This window comes from Lutra lutra, chromosome 2, assembly GCF_902655055.1.
Source record: "Lutra lutra chromosome 2, mLutLut1.2, whole genome shotgun sequence".
NCBI classification, from domain to species: domain Eukaryota; kingdom Metazoa; phylum Chordata; class Mammalia; order Carnivora; family Mustelidae; genus Lutra; species Lutra lutra.
The window spans coordinates 58,584,330-58,606,739 of record NC_062279.1 but is presented as its reverse complement, the minus strand read 5'-3'; the positions used below and the strand labels follow the sequence as shown (position 1 = coordinate 58,606,739).

Genomic DNA, 22,410 nt, shown 5'->3' with positions numbered 1-22,410 from the left:
TGGGCCTGGGCGGGCAGAAGCTGGAATGGGGCCCTGCCTGGGCGCTGGCAGCGGCCTCATTTCTGAACCGTCACACTTACTGGATGGAGTTAGATGGGTTGAGACTGACATTGAGCTTGGAATTTCAGTTTCTAATTTACACTTTGGATTGTAAGACAGTTTGATTGTTTTATAGTCTACTTTAAAATCAAAAGGTTGCCCACTCACTTTGCCATCACTTTGAGTATGGGATTTGTTATTCACCAAGCTGTATTTGCAATCAAACAGAGACAAAGCACGCTTCAGTATCACAGCTCAGGAAAAACTGGGAAGGTGGTTCTATTTCCCTGTAGGGCACACTGTTCCCCAGAACCTGTTCCCACCCAGAGAACAAGGGCTTCGCCGCTCAAATGCAGAGGCGGCAGGGAGAGCTCTGGTCTCCAGCTGGATGCTACAGCAGCATTCTTTCTCCTCCTGCTCTATGTATGCCCGACACCTTCCTTCCTCAGTGGGGAGACTATTGGCACTGAGCAGTTAACAGGCTCACCAACAGCCATGTTTTGAGAAAGTGTTAAAAATAAAACAAGAGGGGCGCCTGGGTGGCTCAGTGGGTTGGGGCCTCTGCTTTCGGCTCGGGTCGTGGTCCCAGGGTCCTGGGATGGGGCCCCGTGTCGGGCTCTCTGCTCGGCGGGGGGCCTGCTTCCCTCTCTCTCTCTGCCTGCTTGTGATCTCTGCCTGTCAGGTAAATAAATAAAATTTTTTAAACAAAACAAAACAAAAAAACAACAAAATGAACAGGAGCTACTGACAGGGTTCAACCGAAGCTTGTTGCCTATTCTGCTAATAACCACACCTTCCAGACTTCTGGAAGCTTCCTAACATGTGTTTCAGCACCGGCACTGTGACGGAGCTGCCTTGCCCAAAGATTGTGACCCCAGATCCACAAAGGCCATTAAGAAATGAATTCTAGGGACGCCTGGGTGGCTCAGTTTGTTAAGCAGCTGCCTTTGGCTCAGGTCATGATCCTGGCGTCCTGGGATCGAGTCCCACATCGGGCTCCTTGCTCGGCAGGGAGCCTGCTTCTCCCTCTGCCTCTGCCTGCCATTCTGTCTGCCTGTGCTCGCTCTCTCTCCCTCTCTCTCTCTCTCTCTGACAAATAAATAAATAAATAAATAAAATCTTAAAAAAAAAAAAAAAAAAAGAAACGAATTCTAAAGCTGTGAGAATAAAAGAGCCGAGCTTGTGAAGCCAATTAAATAATGTGACCCTCACCAGCATGCCGCTTGGAGCACAGGGCAATGAGACACAGGTAAAAAGACACGCCCTTAGGATGCACGGATTTGATCAAGGGCACAGCTCATAAAAATAATGACCTGGAACTTTCCTAGAGGAAGTTTAGCGAACACGCCACTAGCAAGAAATGAGAGGGCTTCAGTGCCAGCAGTGTGACCTGTCAGTCCCGAGCCAACATCCTCAAGAGAAGAGGTCCTTGTTCTTTCTGAGCTCATGGACGCTGGGGAAAAGACTGCCCCCTACCCGGAGGCAGGGGAGATCAGCACAGAGCAGCTCAGGAAGTTGAGAGAGCTAGGAAATCGATCTGGGACAATTCGGAGGAGAGGCTTTGACACTTTAAACCAGTGTGAGGTAAGAATGAGGACAGGTTTAAAATTTGGACCCCAGGATCTCGCACATTAAACCAAATATAGATGTCTGCTTCAAAAGCTCTAATTCTTCCTGCTGTAACGGGGCATACACAGGAGTCCTTCAGAAGCACTGGCAGGCTAGAGTGACACAGTGAGGCCCATTCCAGATGTTGGCCACAGCGTGCAACGAGTGCCTGAGGTGCTGAACTGGAGCCCTACTAGCTCCCAAAGAGGGTGGGAAAGGGCTTCCACCTTGGCCCCATGGTGGGCATGTGGGGGAGAGACACAAGGGGCAGCGAGGGAGGAAGAGGGTACCCTTCTAGAAGCTGCCATGTTGAGCCTCAGATGGACAAGGATCTCTTACAGTCAGAGCACCCCAAAGCCAGGGGAAGGGGATAACGAGCAAATTTTGAGAGTTCATATATTAATGTCCTTCCAAATTAAAAAAATGGTTTTTTATTTTTACATTTCTAAAATCACAGAACTCCAGGCTGAATGTTATCAGACACATGTACACGTGTGCTTGCGCGCGCGCGCGCACACACACACACACACACACACACACAAAATCTCTGATTTCTGGAGTCATCTCCCATACCCTCTCTCAAAATCTGGCTGAGTTACGCCTCAGGGTAATTTTCCAGTTCAACCCTACACAACGATTTGGGATAAATAGAAACATTGAATTACCCACAGTTCCAAAGTGCTCTGACAGGATAACTTTTGCTGGGTTGGAATACAATTAACAAGAAAAAAGCTGCATGTGGAGTTCTGGGTGTGGTTAAAATGTGAATTTGTATGCCTCCTGACCTGCAGGCTTTGTTCTCCTCCCCTCTCGCTGTTTTGTCTCTTCCTACCAGGATGGCAACAAAAATACACCTTCTATTCAGAATCCCACTGGAGAGTAGGTGGTTCAGTTGAGCAGTCCTGTTACATATTAAGTTACTGGGCCTACAACTGAGAAATCTGAACTCTGAGGATACAACTCAAAGTCAATATTATCTCAAGGTAAATAAACAAATTACTTAGCTGGCCCCTGAAATGCTTAGTTGTCTCTAAAATCATAACCCCAACACGGGACTTTTGCCTTCTGCTGTATCCCAAAACAAAAATCAGGTAACCTGACATCCTCAAAATGATTCACATCATGCCGTCCTATTTCTCCCGTCAGTGCTGAGAAATGGTTCCAGAGCCTGGAAGTTGTCACGTATGTGGTCTGGGTTACACTGTGCTCAGGTAAACACTGCCACATGCCTGACCTTGACTAACACAGACTGCCTCTCTAAGCATGATGGTAACTGGGGGGAGGCCCTCGCTCAGAGAAAGTATGTGGAAGGTAGAAGCCAGGATGAGGGGAGAGCTAAGGACAACGCTGCTAACACACTCACACGACATTGGGACAGGTGTACTGAAGCCGCCAGTCTTCTGAAAATGTCACTATCGCCTTCGAAACGCATAAGCTTTTTTGTTCTAGTCAGGACATCAGGGCCAAGGGCACACTCGCATATATTGCTCACCGATACATTCTTCTTAACAGAAGTGAAGCTATTTTAAGAATATGAAAGCTTTTCAAGACATCTGTTTTCAGGGACACACCAGAGTAACAAATACTTCTCAGGGCTGGTTTGTTCTAAAGTCTATCCCAAGAACGAGGGCAGCCAACTTTCATGAGGTACCAAGACAGGTTTCAGCAAAAATATTTTCACTTTCCTAAAGTTATATGCCGTTTTTCAAGTCCAAATATATTATAAATATCTGATCCTTTTCCGTCGGCAAAGAAGGAAACTTTTTTTTTAGACGCCAACGTTGGTAATATTTGTGTAGAATGAAGGTAGAATTTTAGTTGTGTTTTTTTTTTTTTATAACACCAAACACAGATGAAATCAAACTGTCTGCAACTGTCCCAAAATTCACATCTTTCAAAGGTCCTTTCCTCCATTCACATGAATTCATCTGAATCATTGCCATCCTGTAGGGAACAAAAAAGTGCAACTGTAAAAGCCTTCAACATAAACTACTCAAATTTTAAAAATATCTTAAGAAACAAGCTTCCTGATGTATAACTGCAAAGTTCAGAAAATAAAAGTAAAAAGTAACATCATTAAGTTCACTCACCACTTCTCTACCTTAAAGTAGGAGTCGTTTAGACTAGCTGGATTTCTATGGTGTCATTATATGGCCTGAGTTACATAGCCACAAGTGACCAACAGTTTCTAAGTTATGAAGTAAAGGCCCACCCAACCCAGGATAGGATGGAACAGGTGTGACGAAAACAAAATGGGATTGCTCCAACAACAGCAAATTAGGAATCCAAACAGATCCTGCCTCATATCCTTTACCAACGATGCTGCCAATAGGCAAACACATTTTTGGTCTAGACGCCATTATTCTGAGCCTCGAGGTTGTCACAAGATGGATTTTTTTTTTTTTAATAGATAAAATGATTAGGAAGTCATGGGCTAGGTACTAAATTAGGTGGCCTGCCAAGTTTTTGATTAAGAAACCTTATATGATGGTATACATTTGAAAGGCCCTTGTTTTATTGTGTGGCTTAAAGACATCATTGTGTGGCTTACAGACACGTCCTAAAGAACAAGGACAAGAGTAGAGCCTGACTCCTTTTTGATCTGTTGCACACCCTGAGAAAACTGCCCTGGATGCCACCATTCACTAAGTATCTAAGTTTGGGACATTTGCTTGAAAACGTCACAACCTCAACATATCACTTGTTACAGCTTCTCCCTCCCGGGGCCTGACACCTGAGCTGTGAGAGAAGGGGAGGGCTCAGGCTTCCAGGTGTATATGCTCTACTCCCCCTTACTACCTCTTATTAAAGAAGGGCAAGGAAACAGGAAATACAGGCAGGAAACACTGGTTTCTGAGGCCCGCTCTGATCTCCGGTTTCATTCAGTAGTTCTCTCTGTGCTTCTCATCAATGAGCACAACAACCTGAGGCCATGGCAAAAAATGCCTTAAATAATTGTATGAAGAGCAAACTCATGTTGGCATTCTATGCACGAACTGGAATTGAGACTGCCTTAGTGTCCTACGCTGAAATCACAGCATTAGAGATGTTCGAAGAGTCACCATCTATCTTGGAAGGTCCATATTAGATTCCGAACACTGAGGTGGAAAAATGCTCTAAGATAATTTGGGTTGGTGACAATGACAATGTGTCACTCCCAATAAAGGCTGTGAGTCAGATTTTCAGAGTGTCTGTCCCATGTGTCTGAGAATCTGTATTTGGGGATTACAATAACTTTTAAATATACATCTGAGATCTAAGACTTTATTTGGACAATTTAATTTTTTTTTAGAGAGAATGAGAGAAATGGTGTGTACGAATGGGGCGGGGGAGAGGGAGGGCAAAGGGAGATGGGGGAGAGAGAATCCCGAGCAGGCTCCAGTGCGGAGTCAAACGTGGGTTCAATCCCACCACGCTGAGGTCATGAGTTGAGCCAAAATCAGGAGTCTGACGCATGAACAACTGAATGACCCAGGTGCCCCTATTTGGCCAATTTTTATATTTAAGATTCCCTTTAAGAGTCAATATGGGGGCGCCTGGGTGGCTCAGTGGGTTAAAGCCTCTGCCTTCGGCTCAGGTCATGATCTCAGTGTCCTGGGATCAAGCCCTGCATCGGGCTCTCTGCTTGGTGGGGAGCCTGCTTCCCCCTCTCTCTCTCTGCCTGCCTCTCTGCCTACTTGTGATCTCTGTCAAATAAATAAATAAAAATCTTTAAAAAAAAGAGTCAATGTTTTTCAATATAGCAAATAGATTTCCTGTCATCCACCTATAAAGTGATAAACAAATAAACTGAATTGAAAGGAACTGTTTACTGATACCAAATTTAAAAGATTAGGAAGAAATTACAGATTGACAAGGATTATACTAAATAGGAGAGCAAGAGCTCAAAATTAAAACCAACTTCAGAGTGGAGACTATTTTTTCCTGATAAATTTACATAAGCCACACAAAAACTCAAGTCCTATCTTACATAAACACAAAGCTTTAACTAAAGACCAACCGATCACACGGCCAAACTGGATCACAAAAGGTCTGTATTCCCGCAAGAGGGTTACAAGGAGAATGGAAACCACTTCTTCAGCAGTACTGGGAGAAAGATCTAAGAGTCCTTCCACTACAAGGCAGAATAAAAACACCCAGTACAAAACTTCCCTGGAAACACGAATCTGATTGAAACCTGGAGCTCAGCTCAGGGACAGGGGAGCAAACAACAGACAGACAGGAACAGCAGAGCAGTTAGAGGAGTCCTTTGTCTATAAATCCGCCTCACTAATTCTGGAGCTTTTAACATCAGCCACTACTCAGATCATGTCTGTGTATATATGTATATTTGCGTGTGCATGTGTATTAATTCCAGAATATCCAAAATTTAATAATCCACAATGATGGAAATGAAAATGCCTAAGACTAACATAATACAGGTGCCAGATTTCTGCTGGAAAGGAGTCTCTAAATCACAGAAAATTTTTAAGCAACAATAACCATGACAAAGACAATGGGCTGAGGGTATGTTAAAGACTTCTGTTTAACTGTTTAGCTGTTTTAAGAGTTCCAAGAAATCTAAGAGTAGTTTCCAGAAGGTATTAAATACATCTCATCATCATTAATACTGAAAGTCTGTGGGAAAAGAGCAATTAAGGACTATATTGATGAGAAGCAACAATGACCATTTATATTCAGAGACTAAGAAACAACTTTCACATATATGCCCTTGTTTGAATTCAAGTGCAGACGCAGGAAGTCATTAGGTCTCCCTTCCACTGCTGATGAATACTCCCTCAGAGAGGTTAAATAATTTTATTAGGCTCTAACCTTCAAGTTCAAGGCTGTATTTAACTACATAATACTACTCTTGAATTTTTCAGGAATAAATTACAAAGCTACAGCTCTGACTCATAAGAGAACCCCATAAATTTATTTCTTCACAGAGATAGGAATAAGAATATTGTCCTTACTCATTTTTAGAAGGACACTGACATAACAAGGTATAAAATACTACTAACAAACCCAACTGGTGAACTAAATATGGGGTTTGACTCGCTGACCTTTAAGGGATCTTAAATTCTGTTAACTGTTTCTAAGCATCAAAGGAAGTAGTGTTTAATATTATTTTCTGTGATGGTGGAAATGTTCTATTTCTGTGCTGTCCAATATGGTGACCACTAGCAACACGTGGCTAGTATGACCAAGAAACTGAGTTTTTAAAGTACATTTTAATTAAATTTATTTTTTATTTTAATTAAATTTAAATGGTAACATGTTAACTAGTGCCTAGTATCCTGAACAATAAGATCTCAAGCATACATAGTTGACCCCTGAACAACATGGGTTTAAACCACACAGGTCTAGTTTTACACAGACCTTTTTCAATAAACACAGCTCAGGACCGTAAAAGTATTTTCTTCTCCCTATCACTTTATGGTCTTTTCTTCTGGTTTACTTTATTGTGTGACTACGGTATGTGATACATATGACATACAAAATATGTGTGTCAACTGACTATTTACGTTTATGGGTAAGGCTTCTGGTCAATAGTTAATTCTAGGGGAGTCAAAAGTTACATGCAGATTTTCAACTGTGTAAGGGGACTGGTGTCCCTAACCCCCTTACTGTTCAAGAGTCAACTGTATTTGTAAATTATAAAATATGCAACATAGCAAATATATCCACCCAGTTTCGATTTTCTACAGCCTGGTAAGTGGTAGCTAAATTGAGCTATCTCCAGCCACTTCCAAATAAATTTTGGGAACAGAGTAGTCAGGGACAGTAAGTCCCTGACATAGTTCCAATAAAATCATTAGCTGCTGATGCTAAGAAAATTCTTTCCGTACTATAATCTGAATCTCCATTTCTCTTTATCTGAGGTCCTGAGGAACATGAAATCCACCAATGTTGTCACCTAGACTGCAGGAAAGATCTTGGGGTTAAGACTTTCCTTTTTTTTTTTAATTGAAGGTAAGGATTTTGTTTTTAGTTGTTAATATAGAAACAAGAGTCACATTAATGTAGAATATTAATAAGGGCCCTTGGGCCTGCTACAACTAGGAAAGAGGGAAATGAGCAGGAAAGTTCCGAAACAGACCTGGACATCATAAAGAGTGCAACGATCTCTTTCCGTGAGGTGACCTACTTAAAAACACATTGCCCCGCTTGCCCTCTTGCTCCAGGGAAGAGGGGCAATGCCCAAAGAATGCACCTGAGTTGCCAAGTCATGTCAGGCCATCAGCAACATGTGACTCAATACTGGCTAGTCACCCGATTATTAAACAATTCTTTATTAAGGCACAACACTGAAACAAATAACTTGAACATACCTGATTTGAAGACATATTCTCAACTTTCATTAGTGATGAATAGCTCCTAGAAGAAAACAACACATTTAAAATAAGGTCATCCAGGGGGCATGTGGGCGGCTCAGTCGATTAAGCGTCCTAATTCTTGATTTCAGCTCAGGTCATGATCTCAGGGTGGTAAGATCGAGCCCCAAGTCAGCTGGGTGTGGAGCCTGCTTACAATTCTCTCTCCCCTTCTCCCTCTGCCCCTCCCCACTTCTCTAAAAATAAAATAAAATACAATAGCGCTATCCAGTCAGTGAGTATTTCATGAACATTTCCCATGTATCCCGCACTGCTGAGGGTCCTTCAGAGGAAAATATGATCCCTGACCTCAAGGAGATTGCAACAAAAAAAGGGTAGCTATCTTCGAACAGTAAATAAGATGTGCACAGCACTTTATAATTTACAGAGTGCTTGGTCATACTCATTTCATGTCACTTCCACACTAACTGTGAGGTGGGTGGTGTTAGTCAGATGAGGAAACCCGTCTATGGCCAAGAGCAGCTCAGACTCCTCGCTAGGGCAGACTGCGAGGGCTGTGGAGGCTGCAAGAACTCGGGAGGTGATGCATCCAAGTGGGCAGAGCAGGGCTGCTGAGAGGCTCTCTTCTCACGTGAGGCGGAACCCAAAGCGAGCCCAAGCCATACAGGTGAGCAGTGGAGGCAGATCCAGAGATGGCAGGAGTAAAGGCAAAGAGATGGTTTTTATAATGACATTCCATGCCAATTCAAGTGGAGTCTGAGGACAAAGTAGTGGGAAAGTAGGCTGGATGTGTGGGGCCCAGTTATGTTGTCCTAACTGCATGAACTAACACAGCGTGATCAGCAAGAAGCCACAACATGAGACGGGAGCAGAGGAGAGATGTATGAGAGTCAACAAGTATTTATTAAATATCCGTGATGTGTAAAGCCCTGTGCTAAGCCTGGTGGAGGATGGGATGGGAAGAAAACAGAACCTGATGAATAAGACAAAGCCTAGCCCCAAAGAGCTTACCAGGAGAGGAGATCTGACCTATTCGGCCATAAACATGCAATAAGTTCAGTTAAAAATACACAAAGAGACAAAGGAAAAATACACAGAGACAAAAGGAAAAGGAAAGTGAGACCAGTGTTTTAAAAAGAGTAATCTGTAGCAGACAGAAGAGAGGGAGAAGGGAAGTTAAGGCAAGGAGATGAGTTAATAATAACAGTATTTACAATTTACCAAGTATCCTTTGTTTGCGAGGACCTGCATTCTATGCCTCATAAATTACTGTCAATTGCCTCAACAACCTTATAAGGCAAGGGAGAGTCTCATGCCTACTGAAGACCTAGGAGGCAGAGCCGTGGACCTTAAGGAAGTTGTGCAAGGCCTCCCAGCTAACTAGGGGAGAAGCGAGCCTGAGAACCCACATCTGACTTCCGAGCTCACACTCCTGCCGTCATACTCCATCCAATCTGCTGCAATATCCCCCCAGCAAGGGCACGAATCCAGACTGTTCCAACATCTGTCCTGGTAAGAAAAGAAATCTGAGAGGAATCAATGATAACATCAAGGTTTCCAGCTTGGGTGACTTGAAGAAAATAATGCTACAGTTGAGAGAAATGGGCATATGTTGCAAAGAAGGTGTGCTCGGTGTGGGACATGTTGCACGTGAAGGGATGGAGAGACATCCAAGTAGAGAATACGCAGTGTAGAAACGGAAAACTGAGAATGAGAGGGAAGAACAGTCCTGGTCAGTGACGACCACCTGGGAGACCTCTGGAGAGAGTGGTCAGGTGAAGCTTGTTGGAGGAAGTGGTATCTCTAGGAAACACACAGGCAATATCGAGAAGCTGCATGAGCAGAGAGAGGCCTGCTGAGCATGAAGTGGGTAGAGTAGGGAATCTCAATCCTGGCTGCATTTCAAAATCACCCAATGAAGATGGGCATCCACGAGCCGCGTTCAAGAACCACTGGGTCCAAGAGCCCACTTCGATGAAAGTGACACACAGATTTACCCTTCATAAGGCCACACCTGTCCTCTGAGCTCCACCCCATTCATCCATCTGCTTATCTGACATTTTTCTGGATACCTCAAGGTATTTTCAGATTCATAGGTTCCTTGGCAGCTCATGGTCCAAAACCAGTTTGGTTCTTTCCCAGTATCCCCCGGCCCAGAGAACGGCACCACCATCCATTCCAGCTCACACCCCAGAAACCTAGGACTCACTCTTTTCCCCTGCCCATCCCCTCCAGCCAATCTAGCTTCAAATCTTAGAATTTTATCTACAAAATTACTTCTCCCCAGTCCATTTCTCCTTATTTTCATGACACCCCTATATTCCAAGCTACCATCATCTGTCGTGTGGCAATCTGCCATAGTTTCCTAACCCGCATAGTCACCCTCACCTGGATCCCCTTCCCTTCAGGTCAGTAAAATGAATTTTCCAAAATACAAACCTTATCATACAACCCCCTGCTTAAAAGTCTTGATAACCTCATGAACGTCTGATGAGGATGAAGACAAACATGACCAACAGGCCCTGTGTGCATGGGCACTTTGATCCAGGCATTCCCTCACTCCTGCGCTCCACAGATTTGGGCCCGCCTTTCCGGCCCTGTGTTTTGCCTTGCTCCCTCCCATACAGTCTTTGCACACCTAGTTCCCTCTGCTTAGAGCCCTCTTGCCACCCAATCCCCTTTTAATCAGCAAACAGAGTTCTGATCTTAGCTCAAGGATCACTGTATCAAAGAAGCCAAATTCAGTTATTTATAAATCCATAATATATTAACCAATCACTCACTGCATATGCAAAGCACCAGATCACACAAAAGAGATACAAAGATGCATATCAGTGCCTCTTTGAAGGAGCTTATCATTAAAATGAAGAGCTATGGCACACAGAACATTATAGAAAGCAGCAGTGCTCATATGTGAGAGAGAAACAAAAGAAGGTACAATTAAAGCAGTCAATTCTACACTGGACTGTATCATCTTTTAAATTAATGGTCTTGCTGTTGCCTCTTCTACATGTTGCCACTAAACTCATCCTACAGGTCTACTACTTCCTAATATCCTAGGACACCTATAATGGCTCCTTATCACTTACAACCTGAAATTCTGTACCATGCAAAACCTTTTAAAATCACTCTCTGATGTGCCTATTTTTTAAATTCTTTTATTTGCCTATATGACTTTGACTCTGGCCTAGCCAACCTGCTCCTTTCTTGCCTTATAGGCAGCACAGTGTGGACCTCAGGACTCTAGGCTTGAGTTAGAATTCCTGCTTTGCTACTTAATAGCTATAACTTTCCAAACATTGACCACCTTGCTAAAGTCATCTTTGTCCCCAAATCAAGTGCAGGTTACTGTTCAAACTGATGATCCATTCACCTGTGACTAACCATTTCACCTGGGTCTTGTACTTGTCTGACTTTGAGTACCCGAGCCTTGGACTCAAATTCGACCTCCCAGACTCCCAGTTTTTAAACTGGGACTGTAGCCATAGTCCGTCCCTACCTTTTTCTTTTCTGATCTGTTACTCAACTTATCCTCTATTAACTACATTTCTCTATTATTTCATCTGGTTTCAATAATCACATGGTACAGCTTGACTTTGACATTGATGTTTTAAGACCACAAAGCCCAAATAAGTGAATACAAGTCTGAGAGAGACCGGCGAGCTTTCATTTGCAGGCAACCATGCATTCCACTGCACAGATGAAACAACACTACTAGGACACACCGAAGGAAGCCAGAGATGCTCTTTCCCAGCACCTGCCAATAGATGATGGTATCCACTGGGAGACTCACAGGTAATCTGCCGAAAGGATTTCTCTAAATGCCTGCTCTCCCCAACCAAATGTAGACTGAGTAGAAAGAAGCCAGTCTGCTTCTCTCACTCTCAAGGTCACGTCTAAGACACTGACTACTCTGAAAGCCTGTGCTGAGTCTCTGCTGTCATCTCAGCTTGCTCAATGTATGGCTTATGGTGTAGCGGTCACAGAAAGGAAGGAACCCGTGAGAAGGCTTCTTCCTTACACCATACCCTACACAAAGATTCTCTAACCCCAAGCCCCATAAGCTTCTAGGCTCGCGAGGCATGTGTCCAAGGAGCTAACAAGTAAGATGGGTAAGTGAGAATATGCAAAGTCTAAGGAAGGGGAAATTTTTCAAATGGTTTGGATGAAGAAAATAAATGGTGAGCAGAGGGTGTTAATATAGTGCCCTCCCAACAACCCAAATACTGCTAAAACCCATCTAAGAGGATGATCTTTATGTAGACCTATTTACATTATCAGACCGTTCCAGGTTCTGCATGCTCAGTATAAGGAGTATAGGCTCATCGGCAAGAACAAGATGGAGTTCTGTCTCCAGGGGCTACCACTCTTCACTGTGGAGCAGGAAGTCGTGCCTTCCACAGGGTGGGCTGGGCTTTGTTCACTGCTGAGCTGAGGGCTAGACAGGATCCAGACTAGAGCTCAGAGAACTTGGAGCTGTATAATGGCAATTCCATCCTTTGCTTCTCCTGGTAGACATTGGAAAGGAGAAGCTTATTGCCATTCTTGTTCAACAAGTTGAGAAGAGAAAGGGGACAAGAATCTAAATGGCTTTAGACTTGGAGGGAAGTGGGCTATCTCCAGATATGAGGCTGTTGAGTATTTCTTTGCTGCAATCATCTGGAAGCACTGGGGAGAACTTCCGGGAGAATATCTCTTGGTTTCTCTGCAGAATCCCCTGCAGACTCTCAGTTTCTTAGGCAATCACACCAACTGAAGTGGACATTCCCTACCAGAAGGTCCAAATAAAAGAACCATCTGCCAGTGAAAGCTCATGAAATTTTCATTGTCAGACAGCCAAGGGAAGGATGGAAGGGGAATGTCAGACAGCCAAGGGAAAGACTTGAGGATGAGATGATTCTGTAGGCCCACCAACTAGAGCTCCTGGGTGGAAGAGTCAAAGGTAGAAACTCAGGTCATGGATAAAGCACTATAATGTATAAAAACAGATTCTAAAGCAGGTCAGAAGCTTAGAGCTTATGGCTGGAACTTCACAGAAGCTGCAGGGCACAGCATGCAAACAGGCAGGGGCTTGGTGGGTTGCTGTCTTGGTTCCCTGCACAGCAGCCCTGCCTCACATCCTCCCAGCCTCGGCAGTTTGGAAAAGTAAGTCACTGTGGTAGCACAGGTTTCACGGGAACAAATATATCAGTCGTTTTTTGTCTTCTCAGAGCCACAATCATTCATTAAAAAAGAAAGCATCAGGGACAAAACTGTGTAGAAAAACATGGACTAGAAAAGTGATTTCCCCATTTCGTTCACTTACACTTTCCTTTTGATAAATATGGGCCAGAGCAATATATGATAAAAATCTGTGTCTGAGGAAACAAATGGAAAAATTACAGGTGACAAGGGACAGCTTAGAATATGGGACTGGTTAGATAAATTTGCTTTTGAGGCAAAAATTTCATTCAACAACAATGAGAATTTTTTCCCCCTCAACTTATGTAAGTATTTTATGGGTTGTTGATACTATAAAAGAAAATCTGGGAGATATGAACATTGTGTTTTAAACTAATAAAATCAAACATACAAAATCCCCTAAATTTTACTAGTACACAGCTTGATTTGAAATAAAAATGATATACATTTCAAGATGATTCCCATATCTAGAAATTTCTTGATTCATATGCAATAAATTTTACTTTAAAGCTGAATAGACTGATCAGAGGCAGAAGAGAGTGGTAATAGCATGTTATGAGCTTGAGAATCAGAAAGACTAGCGATGTGACGTTGGGCAAGTTACTTAACTGCTTGTCAGGCTCAATTTCCTCTTCTAGAAAATGCAAGTAATAACAACATTTGCCTCATATCCATTATTGTTAGGGTTCAATGAGATAATGGAGCTAAACATAGTATAGCGTTTGGCAGATGACAAGGGTCCCAAAATGTTAGCCATTCTTTCTCAAGTTTTCAGGTAAATTAAGTGATATTATATTCCTAACCTATTATGTTTCTAAACAAAATTGTTAGATTTAGAAAGGGTACCAGCAGGTGTGTTTTCAATCTTTTCCCCCCTTCACATGAAAAACAAAAATGAATAAGCTGCTCTCAATCCCACATTGCTCAAAATCCCACACATTTTACTGCGCTGATCGAGCTGATAATTTTTCTTTCATTCACGACACAAAGCAGACTCCCAATCTAGGTCAAACCCAATCTGTGCATTTGTTTGTCTCATGTCAGCAGATTGTAACTCAGGATAACACTTCTGGAGTTCTCCATTGGAATATTATGTTTTCATTGAAGCCACTTATCCCACTTTAGCAGAACCCCCAAAAGGGGCACATGTAGGCAGATAACTAAGAAATACCAGTACTTGATCATTATACCTACACCAGGACCCAATACTCTTTCTAATCATCCAGCGTATTGCAAGGAAACTGAGTCAGGACATGGCAAGACAGCTCATTTTGATCATAAACCTTTTGCAGAGGCACAGCAGTATCCTTTCTTCCCCCCTTTCTTTTCAGTATACTTAACACAAATGGTATCTATGGAGAACTGTGGGAAAATCTAGAAATCCTGTGAGTAGAAGTTGTAGGATTAAATTCCCTCTTTGACGAAGAAAACCCAGTAGTCTCTTTAAGTATAAACTATACATCAATTATAGATTCAGAGTGGTGGGCAGAATAATGATCCCACCTGTAGATGTCCACATCCCAATCCCCCAGGACCTGCAAATATGTCGCCTGGCATATTATCTGGCAAAAGGGGCTCTGCAGATGAGGTTGGGTTAAGGATCCTGGATGCAGAGGCAATGGATTGTCTGGGTGGGCCCCATGTCATCACACTGGTCCTCAACAGTAGAGAAGGCTGTGCTCAGAGATGGGGCTACAACTGTGGGGGTATGTTTCAGAGATGCCATGTGGCCGGCTTTGAAGATGGGAGGAAGGGGCCACAAGCCACAGAATGTGGGTGGCCTCTAAGAGCTGGAAAAGGAAAAAGAGTCTTCCCTAGAGCTCCAGAAAGGAACACAGCCCTGTTGAACCTTGGTATTAGCCCATTGAGAACCATGTTGGATTTTGAACATATGAATGGATAGAACTGTAAGATAAGAAATCTCTGTTATTTGAAACCACTGAATTTGTGATAATTTGTTACAGTAGCCACAGAAAACTAATATAGTCAGTATTCTCATACACTAGAATTTTAGGACCCAAGCTATATTTTAACTACTCCTTATCATTTTATTTACTCATTTTTATTTGTTTACTTTTTAAAGATTTTATGCCTTATTTTATTAGGTAGGCTCCACACCCAACATGGGGATTGAACTCAACCCCAAGATCAAGAGTCACATGCTCTACTGACTAAGCCAGCCAGGCACCCCGTACTATTTATTATTGTAAAATGTAGTGCTTTGGAGTAGGCCTCATTACATTAATCACTTCCAACTTTCAGAATGTTTTTCTTTCTTAAAAAAAGAAAGCTGAAGGCAGTGGCTTAACCCACTGAGCCACCCAGGCGCCCCAAAAAACAGATTTGAAGAATTACTAGCATTGGAGCACCTGGGTGGCTCCATGGGATAAGTGTTTGCCTTCGGCTCAGGTCATGATCCCAGGGTCCTGGGATGGAGCCACATCTCAGGTTCCCTGCTCAGCTGGGGGCCTGTTTCTCCCTCTCCCCTCTGGCTCTCAACACCCTCACCCTACCACCCTTGCTTGTGCTCTCTCAAATAAACAAATAAAATCTTAAAAAAAAAAAAATTACTAGCATTGGTCTTCAGACCTAAGAACATCTTACTCAAATACCACAGCGAGTCAATGTTAAACCCTTAATATAGCATCTTTTCTTTTCCTGAAGATGTTTACAAACCAAACTCTAAAGATAACCTATGACAGTTTAAGAATAAAATTAGCTTTTTTTATTTCACACACACTCATATCCTACCCCTATAAAAGGGAGTCATTTGACTACTGCATCAGCATAACTGCCCTTTCCTAGGCTGTTTCAGGCCCTGAGTCTGTCATCTGTCCTGCCCTCCACTGGTCTAACCTTCCTATGGGCTGGTCCCTGATGAAAATCAGCGGCGATGAATCTCCTCGTTTAACACCAATACTGCAGCTCCAACATACCTAAGTTCGTCCATTTCCCGCTTCTTCTTCATCTCCTCCTTCTCTCTCCTTTTCATTTCCTGAATTTGGGCTTTTTTCTCATTCCTCTCTTCTCGGTCTCTGCATTCCTTCTCTGCCGCAAGGTCTGGGAACCGCTCCATTTTGGTCTTTTCTAATCTGTTCAAGATTTCATTCACTTTCTTCTCCACAGTCACAATTTTCACCTTTGAGGGAGATTGGGTGGGGGGGGGACAAAACAGAATCTTTATTGTAGGTTTCCCCCCCCCAGAACAGAGGCGATGTTTTCAAGGAGCCGAGCAACCCAGCTGAAAGGGATCCAAAGGCAGACATCATGCGGAGCCTTCAACAACCAAGGCAGGAGCCAGCAAAGCCCGGGCTCCACCCCGCCCCCCTCTGGCGGTGTGCAACACTTACATCCTTTTGCCTGTGAAAGCCTATCTGTCCCACATCCATGTCAGCGGTTTTCTTCAGGTTAGACCACGGTGTATATACCACATTCACGTTGTTCATCTTGCAGCCTGCCAAGAGAGACTGTCTTCAACATGCAGGCCGGAGGATACTGAGCAATGCGCTCCCTCACCCACTGGCCAATTACCAAAGTCCAACAAAGGGAAAGGCAGCGCGAACGGCCATGGAGGGATTCAAACCACCAAATACTTTTTTCTCGAACGCGCCCATTATAGGCAAATGATAAAGGTGACCAACACGACTCAAGCAGAACTATTATGAAGGAAAGCAGGGGTCTGTAGCTCAGCTTCAGGGACTTCTGAGACTCCCAAATATTGATTGTGAAATCTAGGATACGCATTTTTTAAAAAGAGAAATGGACTAAACAGGTTTCCCTCAGATTCCCAATGGAGTCCTTGATTCAGCAAAGGCTGAACATCGAGATAAAGCAAAAAACCACGGTCTGAGATTCAAGAGACCGGCATGTGCCCCTGGCACCAACACAAACTGGCTGTGTCCCCTAGAGAGCATGCCCACGGCTCCCGGAATCTCAGCTGAAACAGGAGGCGACTGGACTAGCAGAGTTGTTTGTTTGTTTCTCTTCACAGTGGCCCCCCTCTTTTACCAAAGAAAACGTATCAAAGGAATAAAAGCAGAGATGCTCTGGATGAAAGGGGTGCCAGGTACCCCATACCCCACTCATTCCTCCTACCACCTCCACCTCACATTTCCCCTCTGCCCGGGACTGCTTCTCAGGCATCTTGAAGAACCTCAGTTTAGTCACTGGTCTAGCACTCTTTAAGGCCCTCTTCAGTACATTACAGAGTTTATTAAATCACCATATACAATGGAGAAAACTGGTGCCCAACTGCTTAAGTGATCAAAATTAACCTCATCAAAAATGGAGCAAAATAGTACCATGTGCCTCCCAACTGTAACACACAAGATTTCACTTATGTGGTATTCCTGACTCAAGTGGAAGTATCAGACCAACACATATTACAGGATATCCTACAAGTGGTTTCCATTCAAAGGGTCAACATCTTGAAAGATAAAGAAGCGTCTTTAGAAGTAGGAAAAAATATACAGTGGAAAAAGACCATCTCTTCAATAAATGGTGCTGGGAAAATTGGACAGCTATGTATAGAAGAATGAAACTTGACCATTCTCTTATACCATACACAAAGATAAACTCGAAATGGATAAAAGACCTCAATGTGAGGCTGGAATCTATCAAAATCCTAGAGGAGAACATAGGCAGTAACCTCTTCGACAACGGCCACAGCAACTTCTTCCAAGATATGTCTCCAAAGACAAAGGAAACAAAAGCGAAAATGAACTTTTGGGACTTCATCAAGATCAAAGCTTCTGCACAGCAAAGGAAACAGTCAACTAAACAAAGAGGCAACCCACAGAATGGGAGAAGATATTCGCAAATGACAATAAAGACAAAGGGCTGATATCCAAGATCTACAAAGAACTCCTCAAACTCAACACACTCAAAACAGATAATCACATCAAAAAATGGGCAGAAGACATGAACAGACATTTCTCCAAAGAAGACATACAAATGGCTAACAGACACATGTAAAAATGTTTATCATCATTAGCCATCAGGGAGATTCAAATCAAAACCACACTGAGATACCACCTTACACCAGTTAGAAAGGCCAAAATCAACAAGACAGCAAACAAGTGTTGGAGAGGATGTGGAGAAAAGGGAACCCTCTTACACTTTTGGTGGGAATGCAAGTTGGTACGTGTAGCCACTTTGGAAAACAGTGTGGAGATTCCTTAAGAAATTAAAAATAGAGCTTCCCTATGACCCTGCATTGCGCTACTGGCTATTTACTCCAAGATACAGATGTAGTGAAAAGAAGGGCCACCTGTACCCCATGTTCATAGCAGCAATGGCCACAGTCGCCAAACTGTGGAAAGAGCCAAGATGCCCTTCAATAGACAAATGGATAAAGAAGATATGGTCCATATATACAATGGAGTATTATGCCTCCATCAGAAAGGATGAATACCCAACTTTTGTATCAACATGGACAGGACTGGTAGAGATTATGCTGAGTGAAGTAAGTCAAGCAGAGAGAGTCAATTATCAGATGGTTTCGCTTACCTGTGGAGCATAAGGAATAACACGGAGGACATGGGGAGATGGAGAGAAGGGAGTTGGGGGGAACTGGAGGAGGAGACAAACCATAAGAGACTGTGGACTTTAAGAAACACTGAGGGTTTTGGGGGTAAGGTTGGGGGGTTGGGTGAGCCTGGTGGTGGGTATTATGGAACACACATATTGTATGGAGCACTGCATGTGGTGCATAAACAATGAATTTTGGAACACTGAAAAAAATTAAATTAAATTAAATTAAATAAGTGTCGGAGTGCCTGGGTGGCTCAGTGGGTTGAGCCTCTGCCTTTGGCTCAGGTCATGATCCCAGGGTCCTGGAATTGAGCCCCACATTGGGCTCTCTGCTTAGCGGGGAGCCTGCTTCCCTCTCTCTCTCTGCCTGCCTCTCTGCTTACTTGTGATCTCTGTCAAATAAATAAATAAAATCTTTAAAAAAGAAAAGTTCTTTAAAAAAAAATAAGCGTCTTTAGGTTAAAAGAGACTAGAGAAATGATGAATAACTATAACATATGATCTTGGGTCAGGAAAAAAAATGCTATAAAGGGATAGTAGTGGGACAACTGGGAAAACAACTGGGACTGTATATCAAATGATAGTATTCTATCCACATGAAATTTCCTGAATAAGGTTACAGTAATACAGTTACTTAAGACAATGCTCCTGTTCTTAGGGCATACTAAGGAGTTATGAGGTCTAGAATTTTTCCATTGAATGATTCAGCTAAAAAAACAAATAATTAGAACATTATAGAGAGAAAGCAAATACATATGGAAAAATTATTGAATCTAAGTGAAGGGCATATAGGAGTTGTATTTTTTTGGCAACGTTTCTGTAGCTTTGGAACTTTTTTTTCAAAATGAAGATTTAAAAAGATCTCCATGTGCATGGTGCTACGGGAGATCTAAACATGGATCAGACAATGGGTCTTGCCTTCCAAGACTAAAGGAAGGCAGGTAAGTATGTAAATCACTACTATGAAAAACAGAACTCACCACGGCGCCTGGGTGGCTCAGTCGGTTAAGTGTCTCCCTTTGGCTCAGCTCATGATCTCAGGGTCCTGGGAATGAGCCCTGTGTCAGACTTCCTGACTTCCTGCTTAGCAAGAAGTCTGCTTCTCTCCCTCTGCCTTCCCTGCAACAGACACCCCCTCCCCTGGTCCCCACTCTCTCTCTCTAAAATAAATCAATCTAATCTCAAAAAAAAAAAAAAAAAGGGGGGAAAGATAAGAAAAACAGAACTCATCAAATGCTACTTGAAAGGTAGAGGTAAAGTGCTCCAAGAGGGCAGTGATCACCCACACTGGAAGAAGGCAAAGGCTCCACTGGATCGGTTAATACAGTTTAGTGGTTTAGACAGAAGACTTTTAGGTCAGACTGACTTCAAATGCACCTGCTGCCACACTTCAGAGCTCTGAGGACTTGGGCAGGTTCCTTAACTCCCTTAAGCTCAGCTCCCTCATCTCTAGAATGAAAATAATAATGCATATCTCAGTAGAGTTGATAAATGAAATAATCTGTGAAGTTTTTAGCACAGTGCCAGGCATGTAATTAACGCTCAAGGTTAGCTATTAGTACCATTACTACAACCACTGGGTGGACCTTGAACCTTAGCTTGCATCTAGACATAAGATGACTGACAAGGCAGATAAAACTGAGGAAAGAGAAGACAACATAAGCAGAGGTGTATGGGAAGAAAACAGCCAAGACATGCTTTGGCTGGAGGGTGAAATATGTGAAGGGAAAAAAAGCCTGTAGTCAGAGCATAGATACTTAACTTCCAGCTTAAGAAGTCTGGACTTAACTGTGTAATTAAGGGGAGGCATGCCATAGAAAGTATCTAAGATTTTAGAAAGTTTAATCTGGCAAAGAAGTCTACGAATAAACTGCCCAGATTCCATGATGACAAACAAGTTTAACTCAATTTCTTGGTTCCAAGAGCCAGAGGTGGTCAAGCAGGGGGTTGGGGGGGTAGATATTTCAACCACACAGTGATGAAAATGGAACAGCTCAGCATCCTCTGCTGTCAACTCCTGGGTGAGGTTCCTGGGCTCAGCTACTTGTTCTGCTAAGAGAGCTTTCACCGGGGAAAGCTGAAGTGGAAAGCAGTGGAAGGCAGTGTCAGAACTCTTCTGTCTTTTCTGTCTTCTCTAAAACTAGTAAACTACAAAAAGAATAAGAAGAAAGAGGCCACGCCCAGAATAAAGAGTCCAAAGATCCCTTAATAAAGTCACATCTCCTCACCAGGGGCATGGAAAGAGGACAAGATCACGTGAAAGAGGTTGCAACACACAGGAGGATAAGATTGTTTTAATTTTATTATTTTTACTTTAATAACTGAAGCTCGTGACTGGAAATCTTTTTTTTTTTTTTTAAGATTTTATTTATTTATTTGACAGAGAGAGAGATCACAAGTAGGCAAAGAGGCAGGCAGAGAGAGGAGGAAGCAGGCTCCCCGCTGAGCAGAGAGCCCGATGCGGGGTTCGATCCCAGGACCTTAAGATCATGACCTGAGCCAAAGGCAGTGGCTTAACCCACTGGGCCACCAGGCACCCCTCGTGACTGGAAATCTTAAGGACTCTGTTCTACTCATAAAAATGGAATGTCCTAAGACTAACTGCAATTTAATGATTTATGGAGTTGAAAATCACTGGCTCTACAAGACCAGACTTCTACTTTCTTTGGCTCAGTATCTGACTCAGTAAAGCTGCCCAACTTAGATTTAGGAAACCCTGTCTAAGTGATGAGGAAAGGGTACACTGGCCAGCTCTTATCCTATAATCTCCAGCCCTGGTACCTGCTATCAGTTATGTGTCCGCCCTCTATCCAAACCATATTACTTTCCAACCCTCTAGATCATCTCATAACCTCACATCTCACCAAACTTACTCTATCTAACTCTATCTAACTCTAACTCCACTCTATCTAACTCTATGTCCTACACCCCAAAATCCAACCTACTAGCTCAACCATTCTTAGCAGACTATCATCTCCTGACTTCCTTTTTAAGTCCCACTTCTTCCCCCAAAATTATCCTTCTTGACCTGTACCAACTACTGACTGATTAAATCTACTATTGACAGAACTAAACAAGCACCAAACCCAGAACTGCAGGCCTCCCCTAAAACAGGCCAATTGTTCTTAACCCTCTGTGCACATTACAATCTCCTGGAAAACACTGGAAAAATATGGATACTTATGGATCACCCCAGACCACCTAAATGAGATTCTCTAGGAGATAAAAAGATCAACAGACTTGATACCTTCACAATATACAGGGAGAAGAAGGAATGAAAAAAGAGAAGGAAAGAGTAGGAAACAGGGATATAGAGGTTTGAGTTCTAGAATTTAAGAACAAATGATGAAAAGAAAGACATCACACAGCATTAAAAAATAAAGCCTTGAGACAATCTCTTGCTTAGCTATTAACCTAACCTCATTTCCAGAAGCTTTCTTTCTTTCTTTTTTTTTTTAAGGATTTATTTATTTGTGTGTAAGAGAGGGAGCGAGTCACTAGTGTTAGGGCAAGGGCAGATGGAGAGACTATCCGAGCAGACTCCCACTGAATATGGAGTCCCACAAGGGACTTGATTTCACAAGCCATGAGATCAAGACCTGGGCCAAAACCAAGAATCAGATGCTTAACTGATTAAGCCACCCAGGCATCCCCAAAAGTCTTTCTACGAACAACACCAAGGATAGGCACGTCTAGACAAGCTTCCAGTCAAGGTAGTGAGAACACGGTAGAA

At 42.9% G+C, this 22,410-nt stretch overlaps 1 protein-coding gene across 3 annotated transcripts in view; it reads right to left on the bottom strand.

Annotated features, from left to right (window-relative positions):
• Positions 1-2,062: 2,062 nt before the first annotated feature.
• CCDC25 (coiled-coil domain containing 25) overlaps positions 2,063-22,410 on the bottom strand; it is a 41,402-nt gene continuing 21,054 nt past the window's right edge. For 2 of the 3 annotated variants that reach the window (XM_047717503.1, XM_047717504.1), the window contains 4 exons: positions 16,496-16,599; positions 16,082-16,284; positions 7,962-8,007; positions 4,483-4,571 (listed from right to left, as the gene is read on the bottom strand). In XM_047717503.1, coding sequence (XP_047573459.1) covers positions 4,530-4,571; positions 7,962-8,007; positions 16,082-16,284; positions 16,496-16,599 — 395 coding nt within the window. In that variant the 3' untranslated portion in view covers positions 4,483-4,529. Of the gene's footprint in view, positions 3,592-4,482; positions 4,572-7,961; positions 8,008-16,081; positions 16,285-16,495; positions 16,600-22,410 lie in introns of those variants that run through there. The other variant, XM_047717505.1, reaches the window with a different exon arrangement.